This window comes from Ctenopharyngodon idella, chromosome 23 (genome assembly GCF_019924925.1).
Source record: "Ctenopharyngodon idella isolate HZGC_01 chromosome 23, HZGC01, whole genome shotgun sequence".
NCBI classification, from domain to species: Eukaryota; Metazoa; Chordata; class Actinopteri; order Cypriniformes; family Xenocyprididae; genus Ctenopharyngodon; species Ctenopharyngodon idella.
The window spans coordinates 16,847,648-16,865,421 of NC_067242.1; the positions used below are offsets into that span (position 1 = coordinate 16,847,648).

At 36.0% G+C, this 17,774-nt stretch overlaps 1 protein-coding gene across 1 annotated transcript in view; it reads left to right on the forward strand.

The window, feature by feature from the left end:
- Window positions 1–17,774, forward strand: part of map3k22 (mitogen-activated protein kinase kinase kinase 22) — a 71,211-nt gene that overhangs the window by 14,291 nt on the left and 39,146 nt on the right. Inside the window, exons 2-3 of the mRNA XM_051881729.1 lie at window positions 3,036–3,119; window positions 4,314–4,358. Coding sequence (XP_051737689.1) covers window positions 3,101–3,119; window positions 4,314–4,358 — 64 coding nt within the window. The 5' untranslated portion in view covers window positions 3,036–3,100. The remainder of the gene's footprint in view (window positions 1–3,035; window positions 3,120–4,313; window positions 4,359–17,774) is intronic.

Consider the following 17,774-nt stretch of genomic DNA (forward strand, 5'->3'; position numbering starts at 1 on the left):
AGGGCTGGATGATATGGCCCAAAAACAAAATCTTGAATGATTGAACATTTTCAATTACGATTATTTTTTATTTTATTTTTTGCTTTGTTTCCTACTGACAGGGTTTGTACTGTAAATATGCTTGACTATTAAAGGTGGGATATTTTTTCCTAATTAAAGAGTGCTCTGATGACATAGCTCACTTTCAGCAGTTATTTTATCTATGGTTCATAATATTTCTTACAGATTTCTGCTAGTTGTAAATCAGATACAGATAAATTAGCACAGTAAGTTACCAGTACATTTATTTGAATGCATTAATGAGAACGATTGCGTGTGTGAATTAGTCATACCATCTCTCTGTTAATTGTGAAGCTGTGGGTTGTAATTAGTTACTTCAAAAGTAGAAAAATATATGTTATAACTTTTGAGTTTCTAAGCTACTTTAGTGATAAATCAGGACAGCGTTGACGATGAGTTTCTGCGCTCCTCTCTGTGCGCACGATCTTCACGCGATGTGCGAGCTACTGTCTGTCTGAGTGTTCGTGCACCACAATGCATCAGCGCAGTAGCTCAATATAATAATATACATCTGATGGTCTAAAATCGCCTAAATGTCCAAACTGGTAAGCCTTTAAACACATACAATTAACAAAGTTTAGGGAAGCTGAAAGTGATCTCACTTCGGGGCTCGCGGCTCACGCGCTGTCTGTGTGTGTTGACTCGGCGTTTGAGTTCGCCTCAGTGTTGCTTCCATACCGCTGACTGGACGGGGCGGAGTCATGTGACTACACACGCGGTAGTATGTTTTTAAAGGGGAAAGTATTAACAGGATTAAAAACCGAAATATCCAACATGGGAAAATTACATCGGTTAGAGGTTCTGAATTTCTGTTTCGATTAATCGTCCATCCCTAGTTCAGCGTCTTTCTATTATCAACAACGCTGTGAGTTTAATTACTTCAAAACCAGCGATGTTACCCCCTTGTTGCTGAGAAATATAATGTAGCCATTCAGTAGCAAAGCTATTTTATTAATAAAAGTCGCGGGGCAGCGTTGATAACAAGTTTCTGTTTTCCTGAATGTTTCTGTGTGTGCGCAGTGCGATCTCGGAGTGACGTGTGCGTCTATGTGCTTCAATGAAAACAGCGCATTAATATAGAATGGTGATTAAACTGACTTGGAACTACCTGTGCATTAAACCGTTTTATTGCACACTTTCCATTTCAGCTAATCAGAATCCAGAAAGACAGTCCATGGTAGTCCAGTCCAGTCCAGTCCACTCATTTTTTGAGTAATGAGTCGTGAATCATTGAATCAGTGAGTTTTAAATCAATTAATTGAAAAGGACAGTTTGAACTGATTCATGAATCAGTTCAAACTGTCCTTTCCAGTGTTATTTAACAATAGACAAGCTTGTCATGTCAACCACTATAACTTCACTTGCTTTTGAAATCACATCCCATCAGCCACAGAAAGTGCTGTTTACTCAAGACTCATCGTTTCCAGCTAGGTAATTTAACATAATCACTACAAGAGCCATTAAGAGAGAAACTGTCTCTGCAGCACCGTCGCTATATTTGGCTCATTTTTTTTTTTTTTACAGGCAGACAAAGATTGCTTCAATTTGTATAGCTATTTTCCGTGCAAATGTTCGTAACCTTTTTTCCTGGCACTCTTGTAATTTGACCCTGTTCAGGCCTCTTTCGTGCTTTGCTGAAGACTGTAATTGCTCTTCTTTCTGCGGCATCTCTAGGCAACTTGTCGATATTGTTGCGTGAAGCTGACAATTATAAATGAAGAAAAAAATAGATCTCATTGTCTTGCCTTTCATGTGTCAGAATATGAAAAACTGCTCTCAGATCAGCCTGTGGCTGATTCACTGCCTGGCATTAAAAGTGCTCTGACTCGTCTTTGAAGAGCTCTGTGGTCGCTACCTTTAGCGCTCCCTCCACTTTTATCCTGCTCGATGTGGCTTAACAATGTCTCAAGGGCAACAGGGCACTTTCTGTCTTCAAAGACAAGTGTCTCTCTCGTCTGAAGAGTGACATGAATGACAGCGACTGGGAGATGATGGCTGTATTTGCTGTTGGCAGTCAGACACACTGTGTATGGGCCGTTATCATTTACTTACAGTTGGCCGTTGTGAAGAGAATTGCATTGTGACAATGTGACAAATGTCTTATTTAAAGTGGCCATAACACGAAGAATCAAATTTTCTGTTTTCAAAAAAAAAAATAGTTAATTGTGCTATGAAGTCATCCCAGGCTAATTTTTTTTTAAATTAAGACGGATGTATAGTACGGATATACTTGATTCAAAGACATATAAGCTCTCCACTTTCAAAAATCTAGTTTATAACCAAAGTAAAAATAACATATTTTCCATACCTTTTTAATATATATGAGTGTATATGAGTGTATCTTAATCATTAGTTTCAAAATAAATTTTAAATGCAGCTTTTTTCCTAAATATTAAAAAGTATTGATTTGTAAATTTATAATTTGTAATATTTGTAGAGGTCCTCTCTGTGACTTTTTAATATGACTCTCTTAACTCATGTATATATTTGGAAAAATATATTTTAATAAATAATAGAAATGAATTACACTAAACATAAAAATAAATTACACTAAACTATTTTCTTTCCAAAAAATTTCAAAACTTTTATTCTTTATAATATTTTTTTTAGTTTAATATCAGGACATTTTGACTTGCCTCCAAATTATTTTAATACAGAGATAATAATAGAAGATGTGTATTCAAGTCTTTGTATGTACAGTGTGAATTTTATTCTTAATGTTTTTTTCATTTAATGTATAGCACAGAAAAACAAGCATCATCTCTTTTATTGACCTGTTTGACAGTCATTTTCTGTAAATTTTGCAACTGGGTGGAGACACTGAAACAAGAATGTTGCGTAAATCCTCTGTAATATTTAAGCATTGGCACATGTGTAAGGGGTTTTTGGCTCTTCATTATTACTATTTGTGTCTGTTTGTTGGTATTTCATGTTAATTATGTCTCTAATTCACTCTGTTTATGTTGTGTTTGCAGAGTGGAGATTTTCCCTGATGAAAGGAGTCGAGCATTCAGCTCGAGTTCACTAGGGTCACTTCCTGATGATGACAGTAAACATGGGTAAGCTGTCCTCTCTCTCTCTCTCTCTCTCTCTCTCTCTCTCTCTCTCTCTCTCTCTCTCTCCTGGTCTTCTTCCCCCTTATAGCGTACACACTTCCTGTAAACAGTTCCTCTGAGTACAGCAAAAAAAAGAGATGCAGCTACAGAACCATGTTTAAACGTATTCGTAACTTGACCCGTCTTGGGATCATTTGTTTTTAAAGCCCTGTTTTGTTCAAATGCCTCAGCAGTTCTCACAGGCATTAAACATTAATATATAAACATCAAAAGAATATTTCTACATAAATTGCCTCTTTTTCTTTTTAAAAGCTAGTGCATTGCACCAAGAAAGGTACAAATGGCAACATCTGCTCTAACCATCACAGTGAAATTATTACAGATTCCCCCGCGTGTTTATTTAATTGTAATATTATGGTAAAGGAAGCTAAGTAATATGATTTACAACTTTAAAAATTGTGATTTTAATATTTTGTCTGATATATAAATGTGTAGGCTACATTAAACTGCACTGCATAATCATAGCCATGGTAGAAATTGACAGGTTCGTACTGACCTGAGTAATGAAAATGACATAATCAAAGGTGATTATGTCGTTTAGTTTCACATAATTGACTGCAAAATGCTAGAGCACTTTTAATGCACACCGCATTGAGAGAACAAAGAGAAGCACAACTAAATCCTGAGGAAATGTTGCATTATTATTGTTGGTGTATGACAAAACTGGCTGTGGTGTCATTTAATATTGAGGATTACATTCAGATATGAAATTTATCAGTGAGTGTGGGTTTGATTTCAATGCCACGCTTGGAATAATACAGTTTAAGACAACTGATTGCATGCTTGGAAAATTATTGTCACATCACATTTGATAAGAACTTGAACAACCTATAAACACATCTTTGATTATAAATTTCATACGTCAGCGCCGATAGCCTCGTGGGCAGCACCGACATTTAGCGCCGTTGTGCTTCGGGCGACCTGAGTTCGAGTCCCGACTCGCGGACCTTTCCCGATCTGTCCCCCTCTCTCTTTCCCACCTTGCTTCCTGTCCACTCTATACTATCCTGTCACAATAAAGGCAAAAATCGCCAAAAATAAATCTTTCATGCAAACTGTTTGTCAAATTGTCACTATGTGTTTAATTTGAATGTACTCCTGTCATTTTGTAACACTTGACTTTGCCGATTTTGACAGATGGCGGTCTCCAAAATGGACCTGGACAGCACAAGAACTCACAAGGTTTGTAATTTTTTTTTTTTTTTTTTTAGACTCATTTTAGATTCACTAATAAGTTCTACTGAAAACCGAGACTTACCAACAGGTGTCAGTGCCAGTGGGAAGTGTGCAGTGTCCTTTTTTACAAAGGCCACAATAATGAGATAGTGGCACAGTTAGCAGAGGAAAAAGCAAACACAAACACACCTCTGAAACTGTTACATCATCTGCATTATTCTCTCGTTGAACATTAACTCTTCTGTAGGGCACATTGCTACGAGGTGAGATCACATTTTACTTCAAAATAATAAGTAAAAAATTAAGAAATTTATATTTGCACAAGGAAAATGAAACCTGTTTTTAAGATGTTTTGGATTGTGATATTTTTCATGACAATTTCAAACACATTTCACTCTCAATTGTCATTACCGTAATGTGAAAGACACTCTCATTATCATTACCATAATGCAGAAAAATAATGATATATGGCTAGAATGTGCCGTTTTTCTTTTTTTTTTTCTTAATAGTCATGAAAATAATATCACAATAAAAGACAAATAACGCTAAAAATCTAAGCTTCATTTTCTTTATGCAAATAATATTTTTTATTTTTTCTTTCCTGTGTATTTTGGGGTGAAATATGACCCAGACATGTTCTTCACCAACTTCTGAGTTTTTGTTTCATTGCATTTGTACAAAACAGGCAGAAATACATGGGATATACTGCATGTACGTAGTAGAGATGGAAGACCGCGTGTTGCTCTAATCTTGCTGAATACTTTACTCGTGATGTATTTTGTAGCGCTTGGGAAATCCCCTCTGTCTTCATTCATTTCAGCTCTGATCACATCAGAGGCTTCTTCCAGCTCGTCCTGCCAGCAGCACATCAGTACAAACACACAATCATGCAACAGCCCTGAGAAACCTTTTCCACATGTGGAGCTTTTACATTTACAATGTCACAGACAATTGCAATAAAGCCTGTCAGTATTAATAAAAAATAAAAAAATCATTGTGAGTTTAGATGAAGTTTATATTTACTGTTGGGGGTGTAATACTTCCCCAACTTACTTCATGTTGGTGTTCGTTGGAAGTTTTGGTAGAGAGGTCTTCAAGTGGGAGGATGAGGTAAATGGCTGGTTTTATCATCTGTCGTTTTCGTGTCCAAAATATGTGTATACATCAGTGTTTGTGGGAGGGTGGCTTTGGATTACTCCTTAACCTCTGTGGTGCTGTATGTTTAGATAGAATGGTTTTCCTCTCACAGCTGGCCTTACATCTCTTTTCTCTGGGTTGCATTAAAAACTTTTTGCATTTTTTTTTTTTTTATAGTTTTGCTCTTTCATCTTCTTGACATGATAATCTGTCTTCATGTCAAGTCAAATGCTGTTAGAGGAAGATAATGGAAACATTGTCACTCAACCAGTCGCAAGAATTTCCACCAGACTGCCACAGTGTTATCACAGTAAATCATCTTATCTTCACATCAGTATGAGGTGATCGAGGGATGGTGATCCTCTTACAATAGTATCATTCCCACTGGAGCTACGCTTTATACTGTGTACGGATGTTATAAAAGCTCAAATTCCAAACACATCAGAGCAAGCAAAGTTTTTGTGCTTCTATTCTATTCAATTTAGTAAAGATTTCGTTCAGTTAATTTACATGGCAACCCTTTAGTATAGGGAACACATATAAACTATTAACTATGGCTCTTCCCCCAATAAGCTCATAATTTACTGCTTATTAATAGTTAGTAAGGTAGTTGTTAAGTTTAGGTATTGGGTAGGATTAAGAATGTAGAACAAGGTCATGCAGAATAAGGCATTAATATGTGCTTAATAAGTACTAATGAATAGCCAATATTATAGTAATATGCATGCTAATAAGCAACTAATTAAAAGACCCTAAAATAAAGTGTTACCATTTACATTATAGTCAATTACGTTCTGTTCAATACAATTTGATTGGATAAGATTCTGTTCAGTTTAGTAAAGATTCGGTTTGATTCATTTACATTCTATTCAGTTACATTCTATTGAAGACAATTCTATTTAAGGTTCTACTCAGTTTAATAAAAATTCTGTTCTATTCTGTTACATTCTATTAGGTCTATTTGAGTACCTGAAACCATACCTGAGTAAAAGTACAGATACCTTACAGCAAAAATGACTCCATTACAAGTTACAAGTCACCAATTCTAACACGACTTGAGTAGAAGTCTTAGAGTATCTGATTTTAACAGTATTTTTACCCGTACTGAATGTAGACTCAATGATGTATTAGTCCTCAACACCTAGACGGTTGATTTATGAGAAGAGCAATCGCATGTTTATTTTCTAAAATCAAAATTGCAATAAATCAAGGTCGACACAACAGCCTCTTAAACATCTACAAAAACTCAAGTCTCAGTTCAGCTCAAGTGCTCAAAAGGCATTAGTAAACCAGTATCCTTTAAAATGTTCTCTTCAATATAATGGATACATAAAATAATGTTAAGTAAAGGCTACTTGCACTGGACATCCTCATCTCATATATGAAACACCTGCGATTCAGCAACTACCTGCTAATGCACTTGCATTTGTAAAGTAGCCTTGCTGGCAAGTTTAAGTGAGTAAGGGCGAAACACACGATATAGTACCTTCAAGATGTAGATGCTGATATCGCTTCTTTAAACTGCTGCAGAAAAAGTTAGGTGTCATGCAAAATGTAACTAGTAATTGCATTACTCATCACAAATGTATTGGAGTAAAGAGTACATATACATATTCAAAAATGTAGTCCAGTAGAGAGTAAAAGTTGTTAATATCTTTGATACTCTGTACAACTACAAAGTTGTCAAAAAGATATTTAAGTACAGTAACTCATTACATTTACTCAAACAGTTTAAACCAGTGCATTCTATTCAAGTAGATTCTGTTCTGTTTTTATGTGCTGTTTAATGAAGTTTCAGTTCCGTTTCTTTTCTGTTCTGTTATGATCTGTTAGATTAATTTAGTTATGATATTGTTTGCAGCATTTCCAGAAATGGATAAGCAGTTATTAAAACAGTTATGAGCTGAATTCGTCAGATCAGTGTTGATCTCATAAATATGCAAATTAAAATGACAGCCCAGGGTTTACAAAATAGATGTGCGAGACTAGCCGACTAGTCGATTAAACGAAACTGCTGCTGCTGATGACATATTTACATATGCTTTTTTTTTTTTTTTTGCTTTATATTTTTACAAAGGCTACATTTAAATTACAGTCTTGTTAATGTTACATTTTAAAATTTAATGTATTATTTTGAAATGTGTATATCTGGACAATTAAGCTTGATTATAGGCTTGTTATACTACCAGTTATGAGCACACACCTTAAAGTGCTGACTTATGTGGACTAACTTTTATTTGAGGAAATCGGTTTATAATAGGCTATAAGGTTTGAACTTATTGGTCCTGCGCTGGCTGTTGATTTTGCTTTGAATAAATATGTCTATAATGAGTAACATTGCTTAAGTGAACGCTTAAGTTTAAAGGAACACTCCACCTTTTTTGAAAATAAGCTTATTTTCCAACTCCCCTAGAGTTAAACAGTTGAGTTTTACCGTTTTCAAATCCATTCAGCCGATCTCCGCGTCTAGTGGGTACCACTTTTAGCATAGCTTAGCATAGTTCATTGAATCTGATTAGACCGTTAGCATCTCGCTCAAAAATGACCAAAGAGTTTCGATATTTTTCCTATTTAAAACTTGACTTTGCTGCCGTACCATGGGTGCAGCAGGCGCAATGATATTACGTAGTGCTTATTTTGTTGAGCTTATTTTCAAAAAAAGTGGCGTGTTCCTTTAATATACAATGATCATAATACAAGGCAATCACATTGCATGTATCTGACCTATTTCGACTAGTTGACTAGTCGGTTGCAAAATTTCCATTTAAATGTTAATGAAATTAGTCGTTGCGCACATCCCTAGTACGGTATGAAATTTCAAAACCTAACTAACTACTTCGGTTTAAGAATTAACCGTGGATAGAACAGTCTGAAACATGAATCAAGATCACCAAGGATTGTTATCCAGGGTTAAGAATGAACCTGAGTTGATAATTTCAAGTATAAAAGTTCTATTCTGTTTGTTTGCTTACAATTGATTTTTTTGTTATATTTCATTTCCATTCTATGCAATTCTATTCTGTATTTTACGAAGTGTTGCATGAAACTGACAGTCTCACCACTGTGTTAGTTTCTCATTCCTCCTGCACAGGGCAGATGGCAGACTCACTAGATCTGAAGCTTGTAGCAGTTGGAGGTGTTCTGCATTCTTGTTATATTTGTTGTATTATTAAATTATAAAATACAAGCTCAGTGATTAATAAACCATAACCGCAGCCATTACCGTAGCTCAACAACTGTGTTTATGCTTTCTATTTTAAGTAACTTGCATCATACTCTAAGAATAGTCCACATGCAAAAGAGTGGCCACACTTTTAGAGAGAGATCCTCATCATCACACTGGCCGTCTTTTTCTTTCGTACACACAGGTGTGGTTGAGCAAAGGCAGTCGACTGGCTTATCACTCTTCTGTGTACTCAATGAAGTGAGCATAGTGTTGTGTAATACACAGCTCAGGGTTTGACATTTACGCTTGACTTGGTGTTTCTAACCTGAGCGTGAAATGTATGGCAGATATTGACTGAAGCCACTTGTGCAGGTGCTCTGCAGGAAGGAAGTTGAAGGTGGCACTCTGTCATGACTAACAGGGGTCAGTAGAGCTGCAGCAGATGCTCTTTAGGTTGAATTGTGAGATAATCATGGGGCAAATTCACTGAGAATGAATTACGCTTCCTGAATGTGCCATTTATTTGCACACATTAGCAGCTTTTCCACCATTGGGCCGAATGGTTCTAAAAAAGGTAAGGAACGGTTCCAGATGTATTTCCACTTGAGCCTGGTTCGGCATGGCTCAGATACAATCTGTTCTCGGCCTGGAATTCCTGGCACGGTTGGCTAACCGTGGTAGAATGTGTGTAGTGACATCACAACTCAGGACTGGTCACTTGTCTGTTGTCTGGCTTTCTCTGTAGCCGACTAAGCAAATTAATAATAAAAAAAATTAATAAATAAAATGTAAAAAAATATCTGATCATCCTCCATAACATGTTCATTATTTACGTCTTATATCGTCTGTAAACTTGTGCGTTACCAAGGCAATGACACATTTTTGTATTGCATTCTAAAAAGCTCCATAATTAGCCCCACCGTGGAAAATAAAACCATATCCGTACCGGCTGTGCTGGATCGGCAAGGGAACGGTTACGCAAACAGAATGGTTTGGCCCAACAGTGGAAAAGTATATCAGTCTGTTATTTTAGGAAATATGCTAATTTTTTCTATATTCTTTTATGTATTTTTTCACTTATAAATTCATTTATATTTGTATTTACATTTGTATTTTATCTTTTAATTTTTTTTTTTATAGCCTTCAGTTTGCACATTATTTGAAGGAAAACTATTGTTTAAAAATTGCTATATGTCTGGCTTAAAATGAACCCAAAATAGGTTGGAAATTAAAAATCAGACACGTAATTACTAGATTCAACAATAATAATCAAAAGGTGAACATTTATGAATAAGCAATTTAATAAATGTTTATTGTTTAATTAATTATTTATTAAATGTATTAATAAATGTTCATTTATTAAACATATAAATAAATGTTAATTTCCAACTATTTTGGATTCATTTTAAGCAAGCAATACAGTAATTTTTAAACAATAGTTGAGTTAAATAAAACTACCCAGCAGGTTGGGCAAACATTTAACCTAACTGCTGGGTTAAAACAACCCATTTGCTGGGTTTGTCCATTTTTTGTTTTTAACCCAGCATTTTTTTTAGAGTGTAGAATATTTTTTTACCTCTATACGGAAATTCAAATTTGGCTATTTATCTGAATAATCAATTCAATTTTGGTTATTTGCTGCCCTAATTTAATAAAAATGTAAGTGTATTTAGCACTTGTTTAAATGGATTGTGGGTGTTTAGTGGATAAGATGTGTTTTGCGCTGAAATATTGCATGCGAAAGTGGCACAAGTGTTTAGCGAATTCCCCCCTTAGTGTTTCAGATCAATAACTTCTGAAAAAAGTATTTTTCTGAGGATGTTTCACAGAAGTTGAAGCACTTTAGTGTGGCTATATTAAAATAGAAATGAGGTCAGATGGAAAAAGAAAGTGTGTGTTTTGAACCCTTTGTGAACCCTGTCTAATGGTGGATGCCACTGTGGAAGAACAGCTGCGGAGTGAGTCTTGCGCTGGTGTCAGAATCAAAGATCACCCCAGACTCCATCTGCCTCAGCAGTGTCGCCTCTGCCTCGCCCACCACTCCACTGCCCCACAATGCCCTTCTGCCTCCCCTGGGATGCAATAAAACCCCCTCAAATACAACACTGTCGCATGCTGCACATGACCCACCCTTCTGGGTTCAGCACCAGCCAGTAATAATGTTGTTAGCTTGTTTAATGGAAGAGTTTGGCTAGAAATAAAAATTGCCATATAATTGTAGAATAAAATATATTACAGAGTGCTGTTCTTAATGCAGTAAAAATAAATGGCTCCAAAATTACACAAAAGGACCATTAAAGTATCACAGAAGTGGTCCAAACTTGTGTGCTATTTTTATGTCTGTTTTTCACTCAATTATCATATTAGTTTAAGACTAGAGCGCACAAGTCATATGGACTACTTTTATGATATTTTTCTATGTGCTTTTAGTCATTTTTGCAAAATTTTAGTCAAAAGCTGCCTGTACATTCTGCAAAATGTCTCAATTTTTGTGTAAACTAAAGCTTTAAAACTAAAGAAATAAAAACTAACTCTATTTCTGTCAGGAAAAAATGGGCGAAAATTGTACCTTTGTATCTTCTCACTGGCGCAGTACCCTTTAAGGGACAATTTTGTACATTGTCTACCCCTACAAGGTGCATATTAGTATTTATTAGTAAATAATACATATTGTATTTACTTTTTTAATGCATGTAACTGGTCTTATTGTGAAAGATTCCTTTGGAACTTTATTCCAGATACATTATTCCAAAAATAGTCAATCAAAATGAATTGATCGTCATTAATCAATTAGTCTCCATCTGAAACAACTTCTGCTGATATCACTTAGTCAGTGTGGGCTATTGGATAATGTAAACCAACATCCAAATAGCTATTTAGTCATTGGCTTAACAAACTCACATTCAGTCTGACTCCATTCTGGTATAACGTTTCACTAAGTCAAATCTATTTTTATTTCTCATTAAATATCTTGTTTCACTCAGAAATGTGACATTACAGCAGTAAAATGGGCTGTAAATGCAAACTTAAAGTTGAGATGAGGTAGTTTTTGATGATTTGCTTTTAATTATTGCAAAGTCTGCATATGTATATTTGCAAATGCACTGAAGAGTCTGCTTTTTTTTTTTAGTAAAGATGAATTACTATGATTAAGAATAACATGATGTCTGTCAAGTAAAACAGTTGCAGGTAAAACCCAATTCAACGAAACTGAGGCATGTTCAGCACTTCCTCATCATCATATTGTAGGATTAATCTAAACAGACTTAGCAAGTTTAAACCGATTCAGAAATGGCTTCATTCCTAAGATCTGTTGATAAATAAAGCAAATAAATTGGCACATAGGCACCTGAGATTAACAAGTGCTCTCGTCTCTTTCTCACTTTCTCCTCCCCTTGATAGCAGAGGTGAATGACCTTCCACTCAGACTGTAATTACAAGACACGCTTAATTGGCCCCATTAGGGCCTCTTGATATGTTAATGTATGACACGCTCATTTGCATGATTGCTCCCATTTCACTTTCGATGATGGCTGAGTTTGTGGACTATTTTAATGTTTCACAGGCTGCTGCTGGTATTCATATTCTTGTGTTTTTCTTGCACAGAGATTGCCACAGTCGTTCTTCATGTGATCCAGTTATGAATTCAAGACACACATGAGCTGCTCCGATACGTTCTTTGCAGAAACCTACCTGTGTTCTCTGATAAAGGATTGAAGCTTTTATCCGACATACTGTAATAAAAGTTTCCAATTAATTGTTGGGAGAAAAGAAAGCCTATTAGTTTTCGCTTTGCAAAGGGCATGTTAAAACAAAACCACATTGTTTTCTGAATTTCTTGGTTGATTCAGCTTAGCTTTTTTTTTTTTTTTAGTTGAATGGCTCTTTGAAGCTCAGACTTTGCTGTAATGCTTATCTTGTTTAGTGTATGTTGCATTATTAAAATTCTCTCTCTCACGAATGCTGCGCTTGTCATGCTGAGGGTTTAATGCATCGGAGCAGAACAAGCCCATCAATGGGACCAAACCTTTAACGCTAATATAATGTGATCTCTTGCGTCTGGCCACGTGTCTGTCCCTGTGTGCTCTCTCTCTCTCTCTCTCTGTGGCCTGTTGGTTTACATCAGTGGGCTGCACTACAGAAAGAGGAGCACACCAGCGCTGTTACGGAAATATGTCAGGGGTGGGTCTGGGTCTGCAGCTATGGAAAAACCCCTAATAGAATCTCAAAAGGAAATACAACCCAAAATTTCGGAAAAGTTGGGACGTTTTTTACATTTGAAAAAAATGAAAACTAAAAGACTTTAAAATCACATGAGCCAATATTTTATTCACATTAGAACATAGATAACATAAATGTTTAAACTGAGAAATTTTACAATTTTATGCACAAAATGAGCTCATTTCAAATTTGATTTCAAATTTCAAACTTATGCACCCCCATACTATCAGAGATGCTGGCTTTTGAACTGAATGCTGATGACACGCTGAAAAGTTTTCCCTCCTCTTTAGCCCGGAGGACACAGCGTCCGTGATTTCCAACAAGAATGTCAAATTTAGACTCGTCTGACGATAGAACACTTTTCCACTTTGAAACAGTCCATTTTAAATGAGCCGTGGCCCACAGGACACGACGACGCTTCTGAACCATGTTCACATATGGCTTCCTTTTTGCATGATAGAGCTTTAGTTGGCATCTGCAGATGGCACGGCGGATTGTGTTTACCGACAATGGTTTCTGGAAGTATTCCTGGGCCCATTTAGTAATGTCATTGACACAATCATGCCGATAACTGATGCAGTGTCGTCTGAGGGCCCGAAGACCACGGGCATCCAATAAAGGTCTTCGGCCTTGTCCCTTACACACAGAGATTTCCAGTTTCTCTGAATCTTTTGATGATATTATGCACTGTAGATGATGAGATTTGCAAAGCCTTTGCAATTTGATGTTGAGGAACATTGTTTTTAAAGTATTCCACAATCTTTTTACACACTCTTTCACAGCTCTGCCCATCTTTACTTCTGAGAGACTCTGCCTCTCTAAGACATCCCTTTTATAGCAAGTTATGTTACAGACCTGACATCAATTAACTTAATTAGTTGCTAGATGTTCTCCCAGCTAAATCTTTTCAAAATTTCTTGCTTTTTCAGACATTTGTTGCCCCCGTGCTGACTTTTTTGAGACCTATAGCAGGCATCAAATTTGAAATTAGCTCATTTTGTGCATAAATTGTAAAATTTCTCAGTTTAAACATTTGTCATGTTATCTATGTTCTATTGTGAATAAAATATTGGCTCATGTGTTTTTGAAAGTCTTTTAGTTTTCATTTATTCAAATTTAGAAAACGTCCCAACTTTTCCGGAATTCAGGTTGTAAAATAGGGCTGGTTTATAGGGAATTTTATTTATAGGGAATTTTAAAAGAGTCACTTATTTTATGATCGAGCAAATGAATCATCCAGCGTTCATTTGAATGGGCCGTAACTATAAGCTCCGTAGCGGATATGAATATCCAAACTATAGTAAAAACACTATTTATTAGCAAGGTAGAAAAGATTGGCAGTTTAAGACATTAAATTCGTAAACACGACACAAGACACTTCTCTTTAAAAATATAAATGAGACTTTATTGATTATTCTAACACATAAACTAAAATCTAACAAACTCACACATACACACATTTACACAAGTTGCAGAAAGAAAGGATGTGAGGAAAGAATGAGTTTTAAGAGAGTGAAATGATGAAATCCCAAATTTCTAACAATATATGCACCTCATAAGACCTGATCTGAACAAACCATCAATCATTAATTTAACCCTTCTATCGCTTCTTAGATGGGGTTATTAGACTTTATATCAATGCACCAGTTCAGCTAGAATCTGAAGGTATACGTGTATTTGACGTCTTTGTCTTTAAATGGGGATTTCCTTGTCGGTGTCTTTGGCATGGAGAACGGTGTTTCCCAGGTTCTTTTGATTTGCTGCAGGTCTTTTTATGTCTGGATTGATGTTGTGGGAAGCCAATCATGTTCTGGTGTGCTGGCGGAGGAGTGGAGTCTCCCTCATGGCTAAAGTTTGAGGTTTTGAGGCGGGCAAAGACTGTAGAGTTGTTAATTAACTTTGCGGCAAAACTTAACTTAGAACACGAGACTCTCAACAAAAAAAAAAAGGAAACTAAGTAAAAGAAAGAAAAGTAAGTGAGACGAGAGTAGCTAGATGGCTTGAATGAAGCTGTTAACCCATTTTCATCTGATCTTGATCTGCCTTGATCAGGTCATCTGCTCTGTCTTGTCTACTCGTCTGATTCTTTGTTCGTGTACTGAATTTTTAAACTTGAGGTGTTTGTCCAACCTCTTTCAGGAGTTCTGACCAATTAGGTATTGTCTTTGTTTCAGAGGTGGCTTTTCTCCTTCTCTTATCATAAATTACATGTTATCTGTGGTCTTTTAACTTTCAGAGAGTACAGAGAGTACAGTTTAGGCATGATTTCTCTAAAAATAATATGATACATTTTACACAGATTTCATTCATGCCATCCTTTTTGAGTTATTAGAAGTCAATCATGCACATAGTAAACAAAATGCTCTTCCAATCAACCATTCAAAAGTTATAACAATTACATGAATTGTGAGTGATCTAAGCATAACTTGTCACATGTATAGGCTGCAAACATGATATAGAATTATGCAGTTGAACAATGTTTGATTACAAAACCTCTGTGGGTTTTTCCTGTGGATTTCAACTCTGTGTCACACAGAAGAAGAAGGTCTGTTTGGTATCTATGTTTCTGAAATCAAATAACATTGGTTTTATCTTCGTGGGGCTCAAGCTGTGAGTCACAATGTGTTGTCTTTTCGATCATTAGTCTTGGGTTTACTGCCCAAAGTTCACAACATTCTTCCTTCCAGTCTGGGGGGGTTCCCAGTCTGAATGGAGTCCCAAATGGAAGATCCTCTGAATTAGGGTCCTGAGTGGTGATTCAGAATTCTATGAAATATTCTGTTTGAATGAATCGTCTGCAAGATTCATTTGTGTCTGGTTCACCCTCAAATCCTACAAAGAACATTTCATACTTGGGGTTATAAAACCCTGCTCCAGTTAACCCTGCATTGCAGTGCCAAACATGTACAGTGTTCAACTGTGATAGAACGTTATGGCTAGATGGTCAACAACAGACAACCGATCCTGTGCCTCATATTCACATTCTTTGCTCAGTCACGTAAACACAGTGTGTTATATAATCAGTAGTTTCAGCATTTGAGGAGAAAAATGTCAAATATTGACAAAATGTGACAATTAAAGTGAAGAAGAGACCATTTAATTCTTACCTTTACAGTCCGAAAAGTCCATTCAGGGAAAACTTGATAGCAGTTGGCAGTATATAATACGAGGATGCACAATGCTAGAATCTCTAAATAAACAAGTTGTGTGCTGCGTTCATCCAATCAATGACACTGACACCACAAATATGCAAATAAGAATGTTAACCAAGGGTTTACAAATGTACAGTGTTAAACGGCAGCTAATGAATACCCAGGATTAATTGCTAAACCTGGGTTAATTATGAGCAGTGTGAACCGTGAAGCTAGATAAATCAGGAACCCGTTTACCCGGGGTTTAGATTGACCCAGGGTCAACTCTTTCAAGTGTGAAAAGCCCCAATGTGTACCACACGGTAAGTGGAGTCCTGTGACACTGTGAGAACATTGAGTGTCTTTCTGCTGTTTTGAATGACACTGTGGTATTCAAATGAGTGATATGAAAGGGAAAGTGATCCAAACATGACCATTCTATTAATATAGTTTTAAAAAGACACCTCAGAACTCTAAATGAGATTAACAAATATGGTGTAATATGGTGTAAAATAGATTGAGGCTGTCTACCCAGGATGCAACAAAGCAACCTTTCCAAATCCATTTGTTCTTTGTGTCAGAAGTAGCATAAGTATTTGGTATCAGTTTACTGTCGGAAATTTGTTGCTTCGCGTTAGGGCTGGGCGTTTTTTTCCGATTTTTTTTTTTTTTTTTTCGATTAATTCGAATTTAATGTTTTGCCTCGATTTTATTATTTTTAAATCGAGAAATCACGATTTTGAATAAAAATGTTAGCAAACGTTACAAGTAGACAACAATACAGCAATGATAACCGTTAAGAGAAGAAAATGATCCGACCACATGATGGCGCGCCTGATTAACCGCTCTCATGTGACGCTCTATGAACGTAGAACACATCATTAGTCTTGAGCGGCTGTTTACTCAAAAATGCGTTATTGCGTTGAAAAAATGAGACGCGGGCAGTGGAATGGGAAAAGAGCAAAGTTATTAAACGCAAGTTGAATTTTTTTAAACTTGACCGCCGCATTTTTAGAATGCTGTTTCATGGGTGAGATGCTGCAAAAGACGCGAGACGCGAATGCAACACCCAAACATAAAAATAGCGCAATGGAATGCAAAAACCTGTAAAGAGCTACTACTGTATGTTTGATATTTCATGTTTGCATGATGGTGACAGGCTGAAAGGTGCTGTTATTTTCTGTTTTTAAAAATCATTTGCTGTTAATAATAGCCTGTTACTGGTGTTATTTATTGCTATTACTTTGTGTCTAAGAAATATTTAGCATTTTTCTTACTTTAAATTATTTCTAAGTATATAAGATGTTTAAGATACGTTTGTCATATTTAATACATATTTTCTGCAAAGATATTTAACAAATAACAAGTCATTTGTTTTACATTTACACCATGTTGATCACTTCAGGTGTGCTGCACTTAGAATACAACCTTAACCAGATGGTTAATAAAGAGAATGTAACTTGAATCATATTGTAGTTAAGTTTTTAAGTTGACTAGTTAAACATTAAAAAAAAAGAAATCGAATCGAAATCGTGAATCGTCAATTGTTCTGAAAAAATCTAGATTTAATTTTTTTGCTAAATCGCCCAGCCCTACTTCGCGTTGCATCCAGTGTAGACAGCATCACTGATTGTAATGGGTTCTATTTGCTTTTGTCGTGTCATGCCGCACCGCTTACTAGACACAGTGTTAGAAACCCATAGTAGCACCCTGGCAACAACCCACAACACCCTACAGCTTTGTAGCAGTGACTTTTGCACGGGTAAA